The sequence below is a fragment of the Tigriopus californicus genome, chromosome 4 (genome assembly GCF_007210705.1).
Source record: "Tigriopus californicus strain San Diego chromosome 4, Tcal_SD_v2.1, whole genome shotgun sequence".
Taxonomy (NCBI): domain Eukaryota; kingdom Metazoa; phylum Arthropoda; class Copepoda; order Harpacticoida; family Harpacticidae; genus Tigriopus; species Tigriopus californicus.
This window is the reverse complement of record NC_081443.1, coordinates 1,799,571-1,819,226: the sequence shown is the minus strand read 5'-3', so window position 1 is coordinate 1,819,226 and position 19,656 is coordinate 1,799,571. Positions and strand designations below refer to the sequence as shown.

General features: G+C 40.1%; 2 protein-coding genes across 5 annotated transcripts; one reads left to right on the top strand and one right to left on the bottom strand.

The window, feature by feature from the left end:
- Positions 1-2,555: 2,555 nt before the first annotated feature.
- LOC131879909 (heme oxygenase 2-like) lies at positions 2,556-3,440 on the bottom strand. Its single transcript, XM_059226402.1, has one exon. The coding sequence runs from the start codon at positions 3,307-3,309 to the stop codon at positions 2,587-2,589; it is 723 nt and encodes a 240-aa protein (XP_059082385.1). The 5' UTR covers positions 3,310-3,440; the 3' UTR covers positions 2,556-2,586.
- Positions 3,441-5,233: 1,793 nt separating this feature from the next.
- On the top strand, positions 5,234-19,347 carry LOC131879906 (insulin receptor-like). 4 transcript variants are annotated; one of them, XR_009373211.1, is made up of 11 exons: positions 5,234-6,350; positions 6,612-6,871; positions 7,069-7,245; positions 7,407-7,715; positions 7,792-8,056; positions 10,019-12,120; positions 12,281-12,483; positions 12,562-12,730; positions 12,802-12,976; positions 13,046-13,762; positions 18,057-19,347. XR_009373211.1 is itself a non-coding variant. In XM_059226399.1 (11 exons), exons 2-11 carry the CDS (start codon positions 6,272-6,274, stop codon positions 13,540-13,542), a joined length of 4,236 nt encoding a protein of 1,411 aa, XP_059082382.1. In that variant the 5' UTR covers positions 5,234-5,599; positions 6,263-6,271; the 3' UTR covers positions 13,543-13,850. The 4 variants fall into 4 exon arrangements, 3 of the variants coding, with proteins under 3 accessions (XP_059082382.1, XP_059082380.1, XP_059082379.1); XM_059226399.1 differs by lacking the exon at positions 18,057-19,347 and having other exon boundaries at positions 5,234-5,599; positions 6,263-6,350; positions 13,046-13,850; XM_059226397.1 differs by lacking the exon at positions 18,057-19,347 and having other exon boundaries at positions 5,234-5,730; positions 5,883-6,350; positions 13,046-13,850.
- The last annotated feature ends 309 nt before the right edge of the window (positions 19,348-19,656 follow it).

Here is a 19,656-nt window from a genome sequence, read left to right as displayed (position 1 = left end):
ACCTTTGTCCGTCTCCCAGCCAAATGCCATCAGCGACGGGAGTTGACAAAGGATCTGTTCAATCTGGCCCATCCACTCTACTGCAATAACCAAGATTTTCATCACTTACCTCTACCTACCTGTCTTTGTACTATCTGCAACTCACCTCTTACCTGTTTTCATGTGCATTGAACCAATTTTAGTCATACTCATTGTGATATCACTTTCTAGTCAACTATTTTATTGCCTTTACCTTTTTGACATTCTTCTTGTTTTACCCTTTTTGTATAATGTATATACATCAGATTTTATTTTATAGTTACTTTTACGCCATGACATGACCAAGAGTCGCAATAAAGATTATTATTATTATAAAATTTAAGTTTGTAGTTGTTGAGTAATGTTGATAAGCTATTTTAGGCGTACTTAATGTACGTTTGTTGGATCATTACATGCCTCAATTTTTTTTTTATTTAAAGTGAATTTGTTAAACAACCTTGAATGTGCCTTGATAGATTTTTTAATATAATTCCATTTAGATACGGATTTTACGTTTCATGATGGCCATTAAACGATCTGGCATCGATAATTTTGACTTATTGCACACCAACGTCGGTTTTCTTGACAAATTTTCAAGTATTGTAGAACCTAGCGAAATAACTATTTTTTTACCAAAAGGCTAATTAAATCTTAGACGAATATATTTTTCGTAAAATAGTTCGAAAAAAATTAAGACTATTTGTTAGGTAAAGGTTAGCTAGCGTTTGAAGATTTAAAGGAACAGATTGCACAACTATGAACAAAAATACGTCGCAAATTCGTTAGAATGTTTAAAGATGTATTCAGCAGTGCATGATCAAAACAGTTGATAATAGATAATTGTAGTTGTACCCCATTTATAACCCTCCTCCCCCCATACTCGATCAATTGTGTAAGATTTGTAAACGAAGAGGAATGGTTTTAATCTATGGCTTTCTCAAGCCTCAAATGCATGAAAGTTTAAAGCCCTAGCATTGAAAGATCACAATTTTCGTTTAGAGTCGTGTTCTGTAAAGACGAAAAACGCATGAAATGTTTGAAATATGCGATAAGTGTTTGTCCCCACCGCTATTGATTTTATTTCCCATATTCATTTTCTCGTTACAGCTACCGGACAACTAAGGACTTTTTCATAATAAGTTGATCTGACTCTTTTAAACTTATCTTTAGATAATATAAGAGGGCAGTTTTCAAACGTGGAACAAAAGGCAAAACTGTTCTGATCGTGATCCTTCTTATTCTTCCTCTTTTTCTAATGCAGTGGAACCCGCTTATATCGTCGCTCTTGGGACCGAGCCAAATTGACGATGTATCCGGATTGACGAAATACCCGAATTTTCTCTATTAGGTGCATAACGACCTCAAATACACAAATAAATCTCAAAATACGAGTGTTTAAACGATATACAACTCAAAAGAGGCTACAATTCTTGAAACTTGATTTTGATTTCCAAGAAACTATCAAGGATACTTGGCTTTAATGTCTTAACAACGTTTTTTTTTACTTCCCTTGGAGTGAGCCTCTTCTAACCAATGGCATTGCAGCGTCAATTTTTTGGGATGTAGGAGATTCCTGAGCTGTCTACAACGGCATCTTTGGAGGATCAACTTAGGCTTTTAAAACAGGTTCCTTGCTTTGACTGAGAAAAATTGTTTTGGAGGCATATTGAAACTCCAGACAAAGTTGAATTCGGCTTGATTGGCAGGCAAATGAATCAGTTTTCATCCGTGTTCTGTTTTTGTTTTCAAGATCGATTGACAAGACCTGTTAAGCTTTTTCAATAGATCAAGTATTAAGTTAATTCAGCTGCTGTGCGTAATCAGAAATGAAAGTTTTTAGAGCAAGAAAGTGCATAAAAATTTGCCTCAAAATGACGATATATCCGGATTGAGGCGACGCTGTAAGCGGAGTCAATTCATTTAAAACTGTAAGAATGAATCGGGACTTTGAGAAAACGACGATAGAAGCGAAGTGACGTTATAAGCGGAGATGATAAAAGCGTGTTCCACTGTAGTTACCTTTTTCATGTTATATTCATTAAGGCTGACCACAACTTGCACATAAGTATGGTCTTTATTATCAGCAAATTTGCATTTAGATCACCACAATTTAGTACAAAAAAAAACTTAGATCAAAGTTTAAAGACAGTGTTTAGAGAAGCAAACCATATCCAACCGTTCGTTTGACATGCTGCGTTATCCTTTTTTGTTTCAGGTTGTGTAAAAAACCGTTAATTAGGTGCTAATTTATAATAAGACAAAGCTTAGGGAGAGGTTCCGCATTTAAACTTGTCCACCTTCCGTCGATATTTTTCTCCGATTTTGAGTACTCAGACTTGTTCGGTAAGCGTCCTCGAATAAGATCACTATTCGTTAATGCGATAGATCTATCACTGCACTATTAATATAGTAACAGGTTACTTAATGGCATTTTTTTATATACTACGCTAGCATTTCATGCCTGTCCCTCCTCCCCTTTCCCCTCAGAAAAGGCCGCCCCCCCCTTGACTTAACCACTAAAATATGGAGATAGTAAATTCAAACTAAAGCTATCTTTATTTTTCAACCCTAAAAGAATATGAATCTGATTAAAAGTAAGATAATGCACAGAATCGCAAGACATATCCCCACACGCTTATAGAAAATGTCATTAACCCCTCTGACGCTTTTGATGATTGTGTTATTCAACTTGAACACTTGAACACCCTCCTGCAAGATCTGTTTACGGGTTTCATCATCCAGGTCCTTGGCCACCGTATTGGCAATCTCTTTCATTCGCTTCTTCAAACTAGCAATAGAAACATCCTTAAAGTAAGTCACGGCGTCGCCCGCATCTTGGGTTGCCGTCTTTCCAGACTTGAAAAAGTCCTTCTTGCTCTTCAACAATTGACCTCCTGAGAGCAGCCCCATGTACAGATGGTAAATGTACGCAATAAGCAGGTAGGGATTCTCATCCTCCAGCCTCTTTAGATGAGCCAGATATTGGGCCACTTCCGGTCGGATCTCGTAAGTTTGACGCCAATGGTCCCCAAAGTAGAAGGCTAAATCGGCTTCAAACGCCTCAGCCCGCCTGAGTCCGGGCAAGTCGAATTCGCCAATGAGTGAATCTTTATGGTCCTCCATGGCTTGTTCCAAAGCTCTAAAAATCTCGTAGAAGACCATGAGTCCTTCAGCCCAAACCTCGGGATTGGAAATGGACACCCCTAATTTGATGTTGACCAAGGCATCACTCATGTTATGGATAGTCTTGGTGGCCTCTCGCATTTCTTGGGTGAATAGCTTGGTCGCCATCTTTAAGCACTACTTTACTACTTATTAGACGAGATTGAGGGGGAGATCACCTTTGAACAAGGTTATGTCACAAATACTCCTCTTGCCAAAAACCTTCTTCCAGTACAATATGTAAACATACATAAATAGCTGCAGCAAAGTACAAGGGTGGCCAAACGAATCGCCAAAGTGCATGTTCATTGATCGACAAGTGAATGGCTGTAGTGGGATACCTGTGTAAATTGAGACAAATTTATTTCGCTGGATCATTAATTTTCTTGGCTGGCCCAATTGCAAAAGTAACGTAATAACCGGAGGAGCAGGTAGCAGACTGTGCTCTTTACTCCGACCGCAACTGATATTCATGGTGAGTTGATTACGTCACAGCAAAACATGCCTTGTTCACTATTCCCAACTTATTCCCGGCTTGAAGTTGAACTCAAGCCACTTTTTCGTCAAGAAGTTGTTTGGCTCTGGACTTGATTGTCATGGCATTTTGACCTGCAAAACCAGTTTAGCATCAGCACTTTGAGAATTGGCTGTTCAGGTTGTGTGGAAATACTGTTTCCTTGCCATCATGTGTCTCTTGCTCCTGGCCAACATTGTGCGTGGCAGCCTCAGACGGGTCTAAATTTGTCTCAGAATAAGACGAAATGGCCTGACGAAATGGCCTGACGAAATGGCCCGGCTACCCCAGTGGCGTTTTGACTGTAATTATCCATCAATTATTGAAGAGACTTTTTGTGCTCAACACACACAGGGCCAGTTTAAATTTCCTAACGATGGCACATTACAAGAGCGATGGGAGGTCCAAGTGAAGGCTTGAAGGCCAATATCGGAAAACTGTCCTCGCCTTGTCGATCCCCATATACGTGTGGTCGCCACGATACGTTAATGCCGCCTTTTTATGTCTTATGCTTAGGAATAATATTATGGTGTTAGCAAAGAAATCAAGGCAATGATTCAAATAATTCATCACTTTTGTACATCTGCTGATCGGCGAGATGTCATTTAATGTGTATTTGACGAGTGATTACTAATTACCCAATAAGAAGACCAATGACACAGGCGACAATTTACGGCCCAACACTCCCTCCCTAGAGACAGCATCATTCAGGAAAGGCGAGAGGAAATCACGCTCATGGATCCAATAAGAAGACCAATGACACAGGCGACAATTTACGGCCCAACACTCCCTCCCTAGAGACAGCATCATTCAGGAAAGGCGAGAGAAAATCACGCTCATGGATCCAACCTAGGTTCTGTCCTCCACACAATTTTACTCACGATGTATGTCAGTGCTGCCGGATGGTAGAAATGTACTTCATTTTCCATTTTTGTGGCTTAATTTCATCAGACATGTGAGAAGGGAGCTTATGAATTCTTTTGAAATCTACGGGACATAAGTAGCTCTGAAAAGCTAGAAAATAGTTAATACTACACAAAAATGACTTAGGAATAATCCCCCGGGTCAGAGAAAAACAAAAATTCAAATCCACCAAACAGTGTGATAATCCGGCTGAAGAGAACCCCGACTTGTGACTTGGCTTACAGAGGCCTGTCCTTTCCTAAGGAGCAAAAACCGATCTGGTACGCAAATCAAGAAATCAATTCTTCATGTAAAACATCAAGTCAGGCTTTCTGAATTCCTGGTGATATTTCAGCAATATTTTGGAGTGATTTCAAGAAACCACGCTGGCAACACTGCCTAGCTCAGGAGCTCGCTCACTTTTTGGACAAATATATGGATGGAGTATTTTTTTAGGAGAGTGGTCCTGTGTGTCTGTAAAGCTGCTTTGAGGCCATCGCTCCATCCTTGTGAGTGTGAGAGCGTGAGTGAGAGAGTGAGTATGTTAGCGCTGGATATCACTGACGCTCTCGTGCTCGACGAGACTCCCGAGTTATCGAGTATGTGGTACGTGTTTATGGAGAGAGTGTACGGAGGTACGTACGTACGGTATGTCCGAAGTAGTAAGTCGTCCTTGGTCCGTCAGTCTGGACGGAGGAAGAAAAAGCCGAGAAGACTTGGAAGAAATGAAACTCACATTCAATTGTGAGCACGAAAACATTCCTTGAAGGAATGAATCTCTCTGACGCCTCGGCCGCCAGAGCGACTTATCGACTGGGAAGTTCAACGAACAAGTGAAATGTGAAAGCATCACCTAGTCTAGATTGCTCGGCACAACAAATAATGATTCGACGCTCAAATCATATCGTTTGTGTTAGTGCTTCCTTATCAATGCGGCGATAAGAGCGTCCGTCGTTCCTCTGGCAATTGTATTGATGATACTCCACATCAACGTGGCCATGAGTCGGGCACTTATTTTGATCAGTGATTGTACTACGTACATCTGTGTTGATGTGTCTGCTTGTTTTCCCATCCAAAGGCTGAAGGTCATCGTCTCCGACACAAAGACGCCTTACAGTCAATGAACGAGACGGGTTAGCTTGCTTAGAGGTCTTACGAAATATTAGAGCTTTATAGGCACTCATTCCTGATTCTTTTCGTGACAGAAATATATTCGCTCCGAGTGAGACGTAACAACTTGAACGTACTTTAACGTGTCTCTTTCTGATTTTTTCAAACATGTCAGAGGATCAGCAATATCCTCAAAAGGCTAGGTGCTTGCTATTGCTACTAGTGTTTTATAAAAGCGAGTAAACCGGGTTTGAAACACTCAGCCTTGCCATGTTCAGCACCTTGAGTTCTAACTTCGAACGTAATAGAAGGACATTATTCTCAGCGGACCAAGTGAGTGAGTACATGTTTCAGTTCTCATAGTAGAACAAGTCTCCTTTGTTGGCGGTTATCTACATAAATGATCTCACATCTAGTTCATGAATTTTCGAAAGGCATCTCAGCTGAGCCTGAAGTAGCAAGGGTCATGCGTGGTCCAGCCATGGAAGTGGATCTGACCTAAAATTGGAGGTTTGGATTTTGAGCCACTGATCAAAATATCAAAATCTTGAGCAGAATCCTGAAATGAGTGCCAAGAACTATGGAGGCATTCTCATCAGTGTAGGAGTCCTTCTTGGATGGATGACAAAGACAGATGGGGAAGGTAAGATACCAAATGAGATTGTTCTTCTCTGGAGACATTTGGCCCTTAAATCAATGCGACATACTTCTCGTGAAAGGCAACTTACCGCATTGATGCTGAGAATGGCTATGCACCTGTTCAATTGACGACTAACATGTTTCCCGATCAAGTGTGCCCACATTGAGCTCATTTGAGCGGGATTGGTCCACTTCTTTTGCATTCAATCCGCCACACCGTTGAATATTATGGAAATTCGCTTGTTTGTTTGTTTGTTTGTTTTAGTGTGCGGAAACATCACTCTCAAATCTCTTCGAGCCTCCGATTATGACCACCTTCAGAACTGTACCATCATCGAAGGCAATGTGGGAGTTTTTTTAGGCATGGGAAACTTCGGAGGAATGAATGACATTTCGATGGATCTTAGTTTCCCCAACATTGTGGAAATCACCAATTACCTTTTGGTATACAAATCGTATCAGCTGGAAAGCCTGTCTCATCTGTTTCCCAATTTGATTGTCATTCGCGGTCATGAACTTCTTGGGGTAAGAAATGCTCCACTTTTTCCCCCTTTAAAAGTTAGCTGTCGAACTGGATAGGTCAGTCCCAAATTCCGAAAGTGTTCACCAATTACTCCATATTCTTTGTGCTTATTTGGAGGCCACCACCTGATTGAAAGGGCATTTTCAAAGCGTCAACATGTGGACGAGAGAGAGAGACTAAATCTGCGTTTTCTTTACAGGACCAAGCTCTGTCTATTTTGGATAACGAGAATCTACGCGATGTCGGTTTGACCTCATTAACCACGATTCTCCGTGGCGGCGTGGTCATTAAAAACAACCTCATGTTGTGCTATGTGGATTTGATTGACTGGAGGCGAATCGTCTCACAAAATTATCACAACCACATCGACGTCCAGGCAAGTGCGCACCCAGATTTCCTATGTGAATCTGGAAAGAAAACACCTCTTCTCTTTCTCTCTTTCTCTTTCTTCTCTCGATCCATTTCCCTTGGGAAGATTGTGTCAATGTTTGGACAGGATTCCAACTAGGCTCATGCCTCTTTACAACCTCATTTCAGGAGGTTTTCGATCGTGGAATTTGCCCGTACAAGTGTCCTTCGAGTTGTCCTTTCCTTCCCACGCCCCATGGAAAGGCTCAGTTCTGCTGGAACCTTGAGCATTGCCAAAGATTCGAATTAGACAATTGTTCGCCGAAAACCCAAACCTGCTTCTACGACTCCAATGGTTTGATAGAGAACTGTGCCAGCGAATGCCTTGGAGGATGTGACCATGACATCGCAGGGCCTCAAAACGGGGGTTGCCACTCATGTCGAAACTTACGTATTGGGAGCCTTTGTCAGAGCTCGTGCCCTCAACGGACATTTACAGTAAGGCCATAAAATACCAAGCCTTTGAATTCATTGTGAACATTGATGGCAATCATGTTCTTTTTTATGGTTCCAGCTCAAGGACTATAGATGCGTTAGTAACGAGGAGTGCAGTGCTGAAATTGATACAAAAGGCTCGGGCGGAGCTTATAAGCCTTTTGAAGGCCAATGTCTTAGTAAATGTCCGGAAAACACCAAAGAAGAAGATGGAACATGTAAAGTCTGCACAGAGCATTGCCAAATTGAATGCGAAGGGGGAGTGATCTTCAGTGCAGATGCACTAGCAAAGTTTGTTGGATGCACGGTCATCAAAGGGTCCCTTTCTATAATATTGAAAGGAAGTAAGTGGCTTTGTGAGTGAACACGGTGCCATTTTGAGCGGTTACAGTCAATTTTGATGGACTGGTAAGATTTCACGCGCAATTTCTCCTAAACTTTTGAGTTACGTAACAGGCAAGAAAAGAACACACTACAAACACTTTAAAACAGGCTTGAGGGCCAATTGAATAGATTTTATGAGTTCCTTCAAACGAGATTATGTGAAAATACGTATTTTCTGGTCTGGTCATGTCTCAAGCATTTCTTACGCCAAATGCCATATTTTCAAAACATTTGTGTCTTTAAATTTCTAGTCAATGCATTGGAAATAGATGGAAATTGCGAAGAGTTGGCAAAAAGCATACACTAGCCAAGCTGAGTTTGAAACGAATATTTTAGAGCAGCCAGTGTCAAGAGAACTGACACCAGAAAGTACTTTTACATTCATTTCAATGAAAGAAATGTCAAACAATAATAATTTCAGTTTGGCCTTTTTACAAAAGTCGTCAATATAACGCTACATACGGTAGATGTAAATGAATAATTTTACTAAACATCTTGCTTCCTATGGATAAGCGTTCCAGGGATGTTCTAAGTTTATCAATTAAAATTTATTGATATGTTACTGATCAGAAAGCCAGAACTTGCTTTTTTTGACCACATAATAAAGAAAAAGAAAGTAAATGTCAAGGAATTTGATTTGAAACACTAAAATAAACCATTCACATCTCAATAAATGAATAAAAACTGCTCAATATATTTTCCCATGATTTTGTTACAAAACTGTAATGTACTCTTAAACCCCCAGGTATTTTTTGGTCTTTTGTGTCAGGACTGTTTTGCGCTACCTTACTTGGTCTTTTTGTCCCTTTGCTTATTTCAAAGCATGAGAAGCAATTATATGTGATATTCTCCCAATGCTAGATCTGGCTTCAAAAGTCTGTGGCTCTTAGAATTGGCTGGAATTGCTTAAAATGGCACAGTGGCAGGCCTTGCAAAGAAATTGATCCCTCTTTGCACTTGAGGAAGTCGTGCTTCAAAAAATTCACTTCAGCACAAATTAGACAATATTTGTTCCAGGAACCTCAGATTTTACGTTCTTCTTTTGGAGTAGTGTCAATCTTGCGCAGATTGGGAGAGGACACTTGACCCAATACATCTTCAAAACTAGCCACGGTGCGATATTGAGTGATTATAGGATTTTTTCCATTCAACGACTTTTGAAGCCAGTTCTGCAAATGTACAAAGTTATACACATTTTTTCTAATGTTTTGAGTCAGTGACGGCCCATAAAATTACATAATTACCTTTAGAATAGCCCTGAATTAAAATGTAGATAGAAGCTATTTGATACATTTTAAGACTACATTAAGAAGTGTCTTCAACCGAAATATTTAGGAAATTCTATCAAATCGCTGCTGAGTTTGATCGGCTCATTTTTCATTGTTTCTTTCCCCACAAAAGCCGTAACTCAACTCTTGAGCAATTGACATCTGTTTCTTTTTTAGGATGTTCAAAATATTGACTTATCTTTCTCAGGAACGATAATTTAATTCTAAGTAGTTCGCAAATTCCCTTAAAATCTATTGGAAATGACCAAAAAAAACTTCAAAGTTATCATTATCTACTCCGAAAATGCTCTTAAAAATGTAAAATTTGGGAAAAGAACCGTTAAGCATTCTTAGTATGAACGGACGCTATCTTGTCTACATTTTCGCATCACTCCGTTGTAAGGAACACAATTGGGAACTCGACCTAATGACAAAGGCTATTTTGCTCATTTTGTCCTTTAGGCTGCTTTAACGTTCATTATAAAAGTAAGTTCCTTGCCCTTTGCCTTACTATTACAAAAAGTGGCGTGCCAATGCTAGAACAGGCCTAGTCCTAGGATCGAAAAAATACTGAAATCGCTCATTAGCGCACCGTTCACCTTCGTCATAAAGCAATATATATATATATACCGTATATGTGTTTTCTTTTGATAGGAAACATCTTCAAGAAATTGGACCAGGCTCTGTCCAAAGTGAGAGTTATTGAAGGCGGCCTCTTGATTTATCGAGTCTCTCTGATCTCATTGGACGTCTTCAAAAGTTTGGAGGTGATTGAAGGACGAAATCTGGAGGGAGACTACTCGCTGACGTTATCGGAGAATGAGAATTTGAAGAAAATGTTCCCGCAACGAACCCCGGAACACCGAGTGAAAATTTACAGAACCGTCGACGGTGTCAGATATCCTGGCCGAGTATTTATCAACTACAACCCTCACTTATGCAAGGAAGAGGTAGAGGCCGTTCTAGGGCCCACCCTCAACGATTCGCAAGTTTCCGATAAAACAAATGGAGACAAAGCTCAATGCAATCCGATGCACTTGAAGGTGAACACAACTGCCAGGTTAAGTGATTTCGGAGGTACGGAGATCAGGCTAGAATTCAAGAACTTTCAGAAGACCATATTCGATATGAACCAGGTGGATGACCTAAGGGTCTTCAAAACTTTTCAAGTTCATTATAGAAAGCTTGAACTTCCCACGTTCAAAGCTCAAAACCTCACCAAGTACGGGCAACGCGACTTATGTTTGGAGCAGTGTTCCAATTCTGCCAATCGGGCAAGCTCATCCTCAAGTGGGACCAATCGTCCATGTGATAAAAGTGTATGGCAGACTGTTGAATTTGAGCCAATCGGGTCGGATACGAATGAGTCTTCTCTAACATGGCCCAACGAGGTCTTGAGGATCACAGATGTGGAACCGAATACTTATTATGGCTTATTTGTCACCACTCTTCTCGTGCGAGAATACATGGTTAATCAGAAATTCAGTGGTGCCGAGTCAGAAATCATTTACATTAAATCACCAGTGTATTATCCCTCCAAACCCGAAGGACTATCAATCGTCAATATCAATTACACAACATTTAACATCATGTGGGAACCACCGTCATCCCCTAATGGAGAGATTGACCACTATGAACTCCTTTTGGAGCTCAAGTCGAACAGCTTAGTGCTCGAACGAAACGACAATTTTTGTGATAAACAGTTCCAGAATGGATTTATCGATTCCAAAACGGACAAGGAAAGTAACGTGACAGCTACCAATGTGAGTGAAGACAAGCAGTTGCCTGAGGATGACATCCAAAAGCAGTTGTGCGCTTGTTCCTCTTCCCAGTGTCAACAATCTGACAATCAGGTCGTTCAAGGTCCAATCACTGAGGAGAATAGGATATCAAAAGATGTTTTCCAAACCTTGGTCATAAATAGTGCCTTTCCAACGCGTGAGAATTTTCCTGGCAATGACAATGACGATGAGAGCACTGAAACTAAAGCCAAGCGATCAATTAGGGATGATGCTGATGAACAGATCACAACCAAAGATAACCTAGTACCTGAGGTCCACATTGACTCTGGAAGTACGTCAACTTGGGTCCAAACCCTGCAACGTGAAGACAACGCTTACAGAGTTTTCTATACACCCGTGCCAAGTCAGAAAACGTCCTTCCAAGCCACATACTTGAAACATTTTGGCGAGTACTCGGTCAAGTTACGAGCTTGCCACGCCCCTAAGTGGGTCGGCGAAACTTTTGTTAAGTGGTGTAGCCTACCCGCATTCCAGAATCCGCTGGTTTATCCTAAACCCGGAGCGGATGACATTGCCGAATCTTCACTTCATTACCGTTTAAGCAACGGGTCAGATCCAACCTGGTTGATTTGGGATCCCCCTAAAGATCCCAATGGTCATATATTGAGTTATCTAATCAGATACAAATCTGATGCCAATGGAACTGATGTGTCCCATTCGTGCATCTCGGCCAATGATTTCGAGAAATTTGGGAACAGATTTCCCCTGCCTATGAAGGAAAGTTACTTTGTGAGTGTGAAAGCCATTTCCATGAGTGCTCAAGGAAATTGGACGAACTTCATTTGGGTGGATCAGTCTAGTGAAACCAGGTCGGTACACTGGTTTATCATTGCTCCCATTGCCTTGATGTTCCTAATTTTGGCCTTCATCGTCTCGTATCTGTACTTCCGTTGGGTTCAGGAAAAACAGAGGAAAAGCACATTTGCTACTCAAAATCCCAACTATTGTCCAATGGTAAGATTGGTGTAACATTAGTTCTAGAGAATGATTCGAGCCAGCGGTCTCTCATGGGGCTTCCCTGAGCACACAGAAATGAGCGAGACCAAGGAAAATAAGCTCATTGCGGTGTTGCTATGTGAACTAAAGTGAAAGCCTATAATTATGTTTATTTAAGGAATACATTGCTGACGAATGGGAGATCAAACGGGCTTCGGTGATAATCGGAGAAAAGATTGGCAAAGGAGCGTTTGCTGTGGTTCACAAAGGAACCTATGTCAATCCAAAAGGAGGACCAACCGAAGTTGCCATCAAAATGCCCCACGAAGATGCAGAGCACCTGGAATGCATGCAGTTCTTACAAGAAGCACATCTCATGAAGTAAAAACTACTGTCCTCAAGTCACAAGGACGAAGGAAGTGCCAACTAACCTTTATTTCCTCCCTGTTATCTACGTAGAGAAATCAAGGCCGTCCATGTGGTACAACTTGTGGGCGTGGTGTCTGTGAACTTGCCTTACATGGTCCTTCTGGAATATATGGCATTGGGGGACCTGCGAACTTATTTGACAACCCACAGGCCCAACTCAGAGTTTAACCTTACAAATAAGCCCCCTCCCACTTTTGCCGTGAGTGAAGACCCAACTGAGTGAATGTTTCTTCAGACACGATATAACAAGAAGAGCTTCATTATTTCCAGAGAATGTATCAAATGGCCCTTGAAATTGCTGATGGAATGGCGTACCTTGCCAACCAAATCAAAAGTGTGGTCCACAGAGATCTTGCAGCCCGGAATTGTTTAGTGTCTGCTCAGGGTATCGTCAAAATTGCTGACTTTGGAATGGCACGTCAGGTTTATGATAATTACCAGAAACGTAAGAGACAAAGTGTTCCACATCCTTTTAGGATTTGATCATGTAATAACTAACAATCTCTTATTTCAGATGGCCCCGGAAAAATGCCAGTCCGTTGGATGTCCCCCGAAGCCTTGAGAGGCGAATTTTCCACTAAGACGGATGTGTGGTCCTATGGAGTGGTTTTGTGGGAAATTGTGACATTGGGAGATCTACCCTATCCAGGGCTATCTCATAACGAGGTTATGCAGTTTGTGGATCATCAAAAAGTTATGCCGAAGCCAGAGTCGTGCCCTGAACATTTTTACAGTCTCATGAGACGGTGCTGGCACCGGCATCTGTGGCAAAGACCGACATTCCTCGATATTGCTCAAGAGCTCCAACCTTGGGCCAATGAGAGATTTCTTAGAGAGTCTTACCTGACCTCTCAGGAGGGAAAATCCGCCTTGAAGGCGCAACGCGAACCCAAACGCCAGGAAGAGAATGTCCCAATTGACCCCTGGGCGAGTTCAACAGCTGAGGAATGCATCCCATTGACTCAGAATGGCGGGTCGCCCCGCATGCACGGAGTCGGCAAGGAAGGCTAGATAGTTCAGATAAAAGTCAAAGACATATACCTCAGCCTCTTCTCTGGCATCGAAACCGAAATGGCCTCTACACCTGTAAAACATGGTTGAAGGACAACAAAGCAAAGCCATAACGGGATGATATTGTCCAAACAATCTCGCCCATGTTGGTTGCTTCGGGGCTACCTAGGCCACAAAATCAGCACCAAACTCAAACTAAAAAATGCAATCCAATTGTATAGTAAGTACAAATACTTCATAAGATACATGTTGGAGAGACTGTTAAAACTATCAATGCAAAAATACACATTCCTCAATTCTATATGAAATTGATTTTGGGTTTTAATATTTAGCGTGTCCTTTGACAAAGTGACAAATGAAAAAGTTATATTTTCCACGCCGACGTTGAGAAGAAAAGGAAGATTGTGATTCTTTGTCTTAGAATTACCACGTTTTGCTGAAATCTAAATGAGTCACATTTGTCAGAGAGAGAAAAATGAATTTGCCGTTAAACACAAACTATGCAATTGCATCTGAAGAAGTGTATTATTATGTTTTGAATAACTCTAGTTAATTTTTCGATCAATTTAATAGCCTTTCTACGGAAAGTTTTACTAATGCCAAATTTTAGCTAGCAATATCGATTTGTCATTGCATAGAGTATATGATTTATGATGATTGATAATAGGTATAATGCAATACACAAAATACAGCCGGCGAAGTGTTTATATTAGAAAATGGCTTTTGATTTTAGCCGTTTCGTGAAACATTCAAACACAGATTGTTTTAAGCGAATCTGCACAATTGAAAATCTCGTCGTTTTGAAAAGACTGACCAGGTACAATTTCGAGAGATCACTGAATACGTCAGTATCAAATAATTGATTGCTCAAATGATATGCAAATTTTCACAGTAAACAAACCTTTAAGAGGAAGTACCCAATTTCTTTTTATTAGTAAGCTACAGATTACCTAAATCACGGACTTCTAGGGATGGGGACTGAGAACGGAAGCAAAATTTTCTCATCTCCTAATCCGTTCACTTTATTCACAATGAGCACTACATACAACCATAAGATCTTGATGAATAGATAAACTTGGCCATGTTTGAGCCCAAACCATGCTTAAGGAACTCAAGAGATATGTTCATAGTTATGTAGTAAACACAACATAGAATTCGAATTTTTGACCTGCTCCTGGTCAGCTCCATAAGCTTTTGGCAACAAAACCTTAAAACAAGCCAATTTAGTAGTAAATTATATAAAAATGACCTACTTTTAATTGGGGATATCTACATTCCTTAAACTATTACTTTAATTCGAAAAGTAGCTCAGAGTCATTATGGCCAAGAGCAAGCTGATTTGGCGGGAAGCTCGTTCAAAGTCCATGTTTCTAGAACTTTGTACCAAAATACACAATTTGAAACATGTTTTTCAAGAAGTGTAAAAGCGACTGCAAGACTACTAGATTAACTAGAATATGTCAGAAAATGGACTGCATTATAAAAAACATGCCAAGCTTCTCCAAAATGCAAATATATCGATGGTACTTGACAATAAGGATAAGGATGAAAACGCTTAATCTGTGAAAGTTAATTCAAAAAATGCATCCTTCTCAACTAGGAACTTTATTGCATGATGTCGGTTTTTAAGTGTTTCCAACTTATATTCTGAAAGCTGGATCCTAAGTTTTTTATGGTAAGAATTTGGAAAAATCGGGATGTCTTGGAAATTTTTACAGTTCGCGATTCAAAATATCACGACCCTAAAGATATCAAGGAAATATTTGTCACTTTTTTTTTGTTTGGTCTTTTATAACTTGCTATTCGTATTTACAAGTAATGGTGCGTCTACACGAGAAACATTCTGTCACAAAGTTTGCCTACTTATTTCGGAAATGTTTGATATTTGACTAACAGTTCATCTCTGAGCCGTCTACACGTGAAACTACCCGATCAAAACGGTTTGACAATTTTTTTGATTCAGATTTATAATCATATGAACTTGCGAGTGATTGTATCATTTCTCAATGGGTCTTTCATCCAATATTTATGTTGTGCACGGTAAACAAGATGATTAATATAATGAACATAGGGAAAACTGAGGATTAAAATTTGAAAAAAAAACACCCATGGGCACTATCATGATGAGAATGATTCGCTTTCCAAAAAGGTCCTTAATTTTGCCAATTTCAATCTGTGCGGTCATATGTTGGCTGAAACCGATTACTACTTGAAGGCATGTTTTGCCCCGTTCTATGAACTATACCATAAGCCACCTGATGATGCACTTTTAATAACATTTTTGCTTTTCGAAAGGTTTTCGAAATTCATTTTGACTATAAATCATTAACCACTTGTTTGGAAACGAAAACCCGACCAATTTTCCAACTCATTAAAATCGTGAATAAATGGACAACAGTTCTCCAATAATATGATAAACTATTTAATAGCCGAGTAAGGGTCGAAATATGACAACGATATACAGTCCAAAGGTCAGGTCAGAAACGTAAACATATAAATATAGTAAGAGCATTAAACATGATAAAGACCATTTGGATATTTATATGCAGTTTACATTACAGATGGCATTGACTAAAAAGAGTTCAGTTTTATAGAACAAATAAGGACCCGCCCACATGAACAGACGGCATTTCACAGGGAAGGTGATGGTCATGGGCAGCTTTAAAGTAATGAGTAACTCGGCTAACCACCACACTACTACGTCTCTTCGCACAAAAGGGTCAGATCGGTCAGATCTAACACCGGAATTTGAACTCAAGACACTTGGGTAGAAGATTCTTAGACCTCTGGGATGCTCCAACTCCCTGCTTGCTTAACACCTTGGATCAACTTAATTTGGAAAACTCATCATAATAATTCGTTTCCAATTTGTAACAAACGTATTTCAATTTCAATTCTTATCGCAGTTTGTTCTCTTTTTTAACTCTGTTTGGATATTGGGCAAATGGCCCGCTACCTCCTTCAAAATATACCAACCCTGTTATTGAGCAACCTTTCTGTGAATGTCAAACAGATGCATGAATTTGAACTGTAGTATTTTATGGTCATCAAGACCCAAACATGGGGAAGTGCGCTGGGCCTGGGTGTACCAATCGCACCGAAAACCACGTTCAAATGTTCAGATTTCCAAGACAAATAGATTGTCGAAATGCTTGGACTTACGAAATTAACCGTCTAGGTTGGACCCCCACCGAAAATTGCAGACTCTGCGAAATAAGTTTTGCCTCGATTAACTACATATTCAATTATATTTTGCAATATAATCAATTACAAACCGACGCAAGAGGTATTGAGCAATGATTTGGTTTTGATAAACCGTTTAAGGTCAATCGTCAAGGGAATTTGCACAACCAATTCAATTCCCGCCCTAGCTCCTTCCAAATTTAGTGAAATCTGAGTATAGGAACCTCCCCCAAAACACGAAAAAAAAGTTGACACATTCGAACGAATTGTTCATATTACCGAGCTCTATTTTTTCTGGTAGATTATGATATAGTAGTACAATGGATGGTGACAGGGATTGAGAAAACATCTGGTCCTTTTTGGCGAGCTATTAGTTTTTTTTTATTTTCTCAAAATGACACCAAATGTTATCTATTTTTTTCCTAAAGGTGCAAAATATTACTTCATTTTTAAACCTCAATACTTAATATTTCTTCATTTTCAGCTAAATGAATTCTCGTGCGCGTTAAAGCATTGAGAATCAAGTGTTTTGGCAAGTTCACCCATGTCAGAGATTGCCTCTAGCGACATCCTTGTTGAGGTTATTGCTTCTTTCCACATCATGTGGCCAGACACTTTGATCAAGAAGTAATGGATTAAGATTAGGCAACGTTAACCTTTTAATCAATGATGTGCATCACTGCTCCCTTGTAACCTGAAACAATAGAATACTTTTAAGGTATTCTTTCCTTTTTAAGTTCAAAAATCATCCATAGGCCAACTGGGAACTTTACTCTAAAAGGAGAACATGTTGAGTTTTACTGGTGCGCCACATTTAACATAAATATTTAGTGAAAGCTGAGTTGCAAAAATGATCACAATAGGGAGATGGTTGTAGCGCATTTGCTTAACCCCAGACCGAGCTAAAACTCGGGTTCATGGGTTCGATCCTAGGTCTTCCCCACCCCCCTTTTCTAGTGGATCATCGCCTCGAATGGCGCTCCTTGAACCCAGAATGGGCCAAGACTCAAAAAATCAGGGTGAATTGTATATATTGTAAGAAATAACGGATCCAATGAGGCATTCTCGCAATAAAGACTTTTTTTTCAAATCAACACTTAAAACCGACCCATATACACATACCTAACATGCACTATCGTATTTGAATGGTGGTGGTCAAGAAATCAATTTTTTTCAAGTTAGCATGAATAACGCTAAAGAAGATCCCCAAAGGGGCCCAAGGCCCATAAAAAAAAACCTAGGTTTCGGGTATTTACCTTGTTTTCCCAAATCTGGTCATCGCATCATTTAGTTATGTAGCTCATTAATATGTTTGTGTTTTTCATTTATAGGAGCACTTTGAACTTGACTCATTCAGAATACACAAAAGTGGAAAGCGAAGCCTCAAAAAGGACGCGATCCGGTGTGTTTCCCATGCATCTCCAAGCCACGCCCAAACATCAGGGATCCATCGGGCACAGTATACAAAAGTACGCTCTCATTGCAAAAGGCCATCAAATTTGATCATTCGTATCATCTGACCAAAGTGAGACCTGCGGAATCTGTGGGTCGTAATTCCGCGATCACGATAGAGAAACCATATCTAGTCTCTAATTTGCGAAAGGATGTCGTTACGATAAACAAGAGTGAACTTTCTCGAGATCCTGTCCAAGAAATCAACGAGTCTAGTCACAGTATTCATATGCTGATCTTAAAGTTCAAGAAGGCGAAACGGAAAATTCTGGAGCAAGAACGCGTGATCCAAGACTTGACAAAAAAGTGCAAGGAATTAAAGCGAGAATCGAGTATTGTTCAAGCTGATAAATGTCGATATCTTGGTTGGAGAACAAAACGGGGATCTGCTTTGAGCCAATGAACGATCCAACAGTCCGTGGGCATAATAAGGGCCCTTACTTGCAACGTCACACGGCCCAAAGAAAACGGGAAGAGACACGGTAGATTGCTACTTAAAGTGCTCTTGCCTTGCCTTGAACGCAATTTCCTTTCCGGAGATTATGTGACCCAGGGGACTAACTATGAATAAGATTTTGATAGTTAGCCAAAAACAACACAAACGCATTATAATTCAATGAAAAGGAATCGACCCTTTATTGGGACATTGAAGCAGGAAAAGAAGATGACGTCACCGTCAACTTTTGGGAAATTACTTGTCCTTTTGAGGATTCCTAGTTCTTTGTTAAGGGATTAAATTAGAGTTCCAGTTCATTTATTCATAAAAGGAATGGTTCATTTAGCATTGTATTTTCATAAACTGTCACAGTTCTACTCATTAGCTTGCTCAAAAATAACCTTTTAGCTCAAAAAGGCATTTTTGGGGCTTATTTTTCCTCTTTTAGAACTTTCTATTTTTTACCAAAGACTTTTTGAAACCTTAGAAACGTTTTTAGTCTAATATTGTGCTTTGTATCTTGGGTTTTTAGTACCTCTACTGTTTTGAAAAGTGCCCTAGTGACCTCCCAAAAGCTATGCTATTATCATCAATCAGTTGCTACTTAAAGGAGTCAAATTGAGCGGCTGACTCACAAAGCGCCCTCTGAAGTGCGGAACCTAAACCATATTTCGTGCAGCGTAAGGGGCCTACGGGTCGGCTGAATTACGATAAACGTTATTCTCCACCGATTAGTTGGCGTTGCTCATTTTTAAATTTGTGACAAACTGTTAGATACGTTTAGATAGAGGCTTTAAGGGCTATTAATATCGTATCAGGTTAGGTTGGGTTAGGTTAGGTAAGGTTACGTTCGGTTTGATAAGTTTAGGTTAAGTTTAAAAAAGTAGCACCGCGAACTAATCGGTGGAGAATAACGTTTACCGATCGTGACCACTGGACATACTTTGCTTAAATGAAAGACAATTCCCATCCCAGGAAAGTGCATCCAAGGTTGGACCACATAGACTGGTTAATTTGTTCATGGATTGTATTTTGAGTAAGCT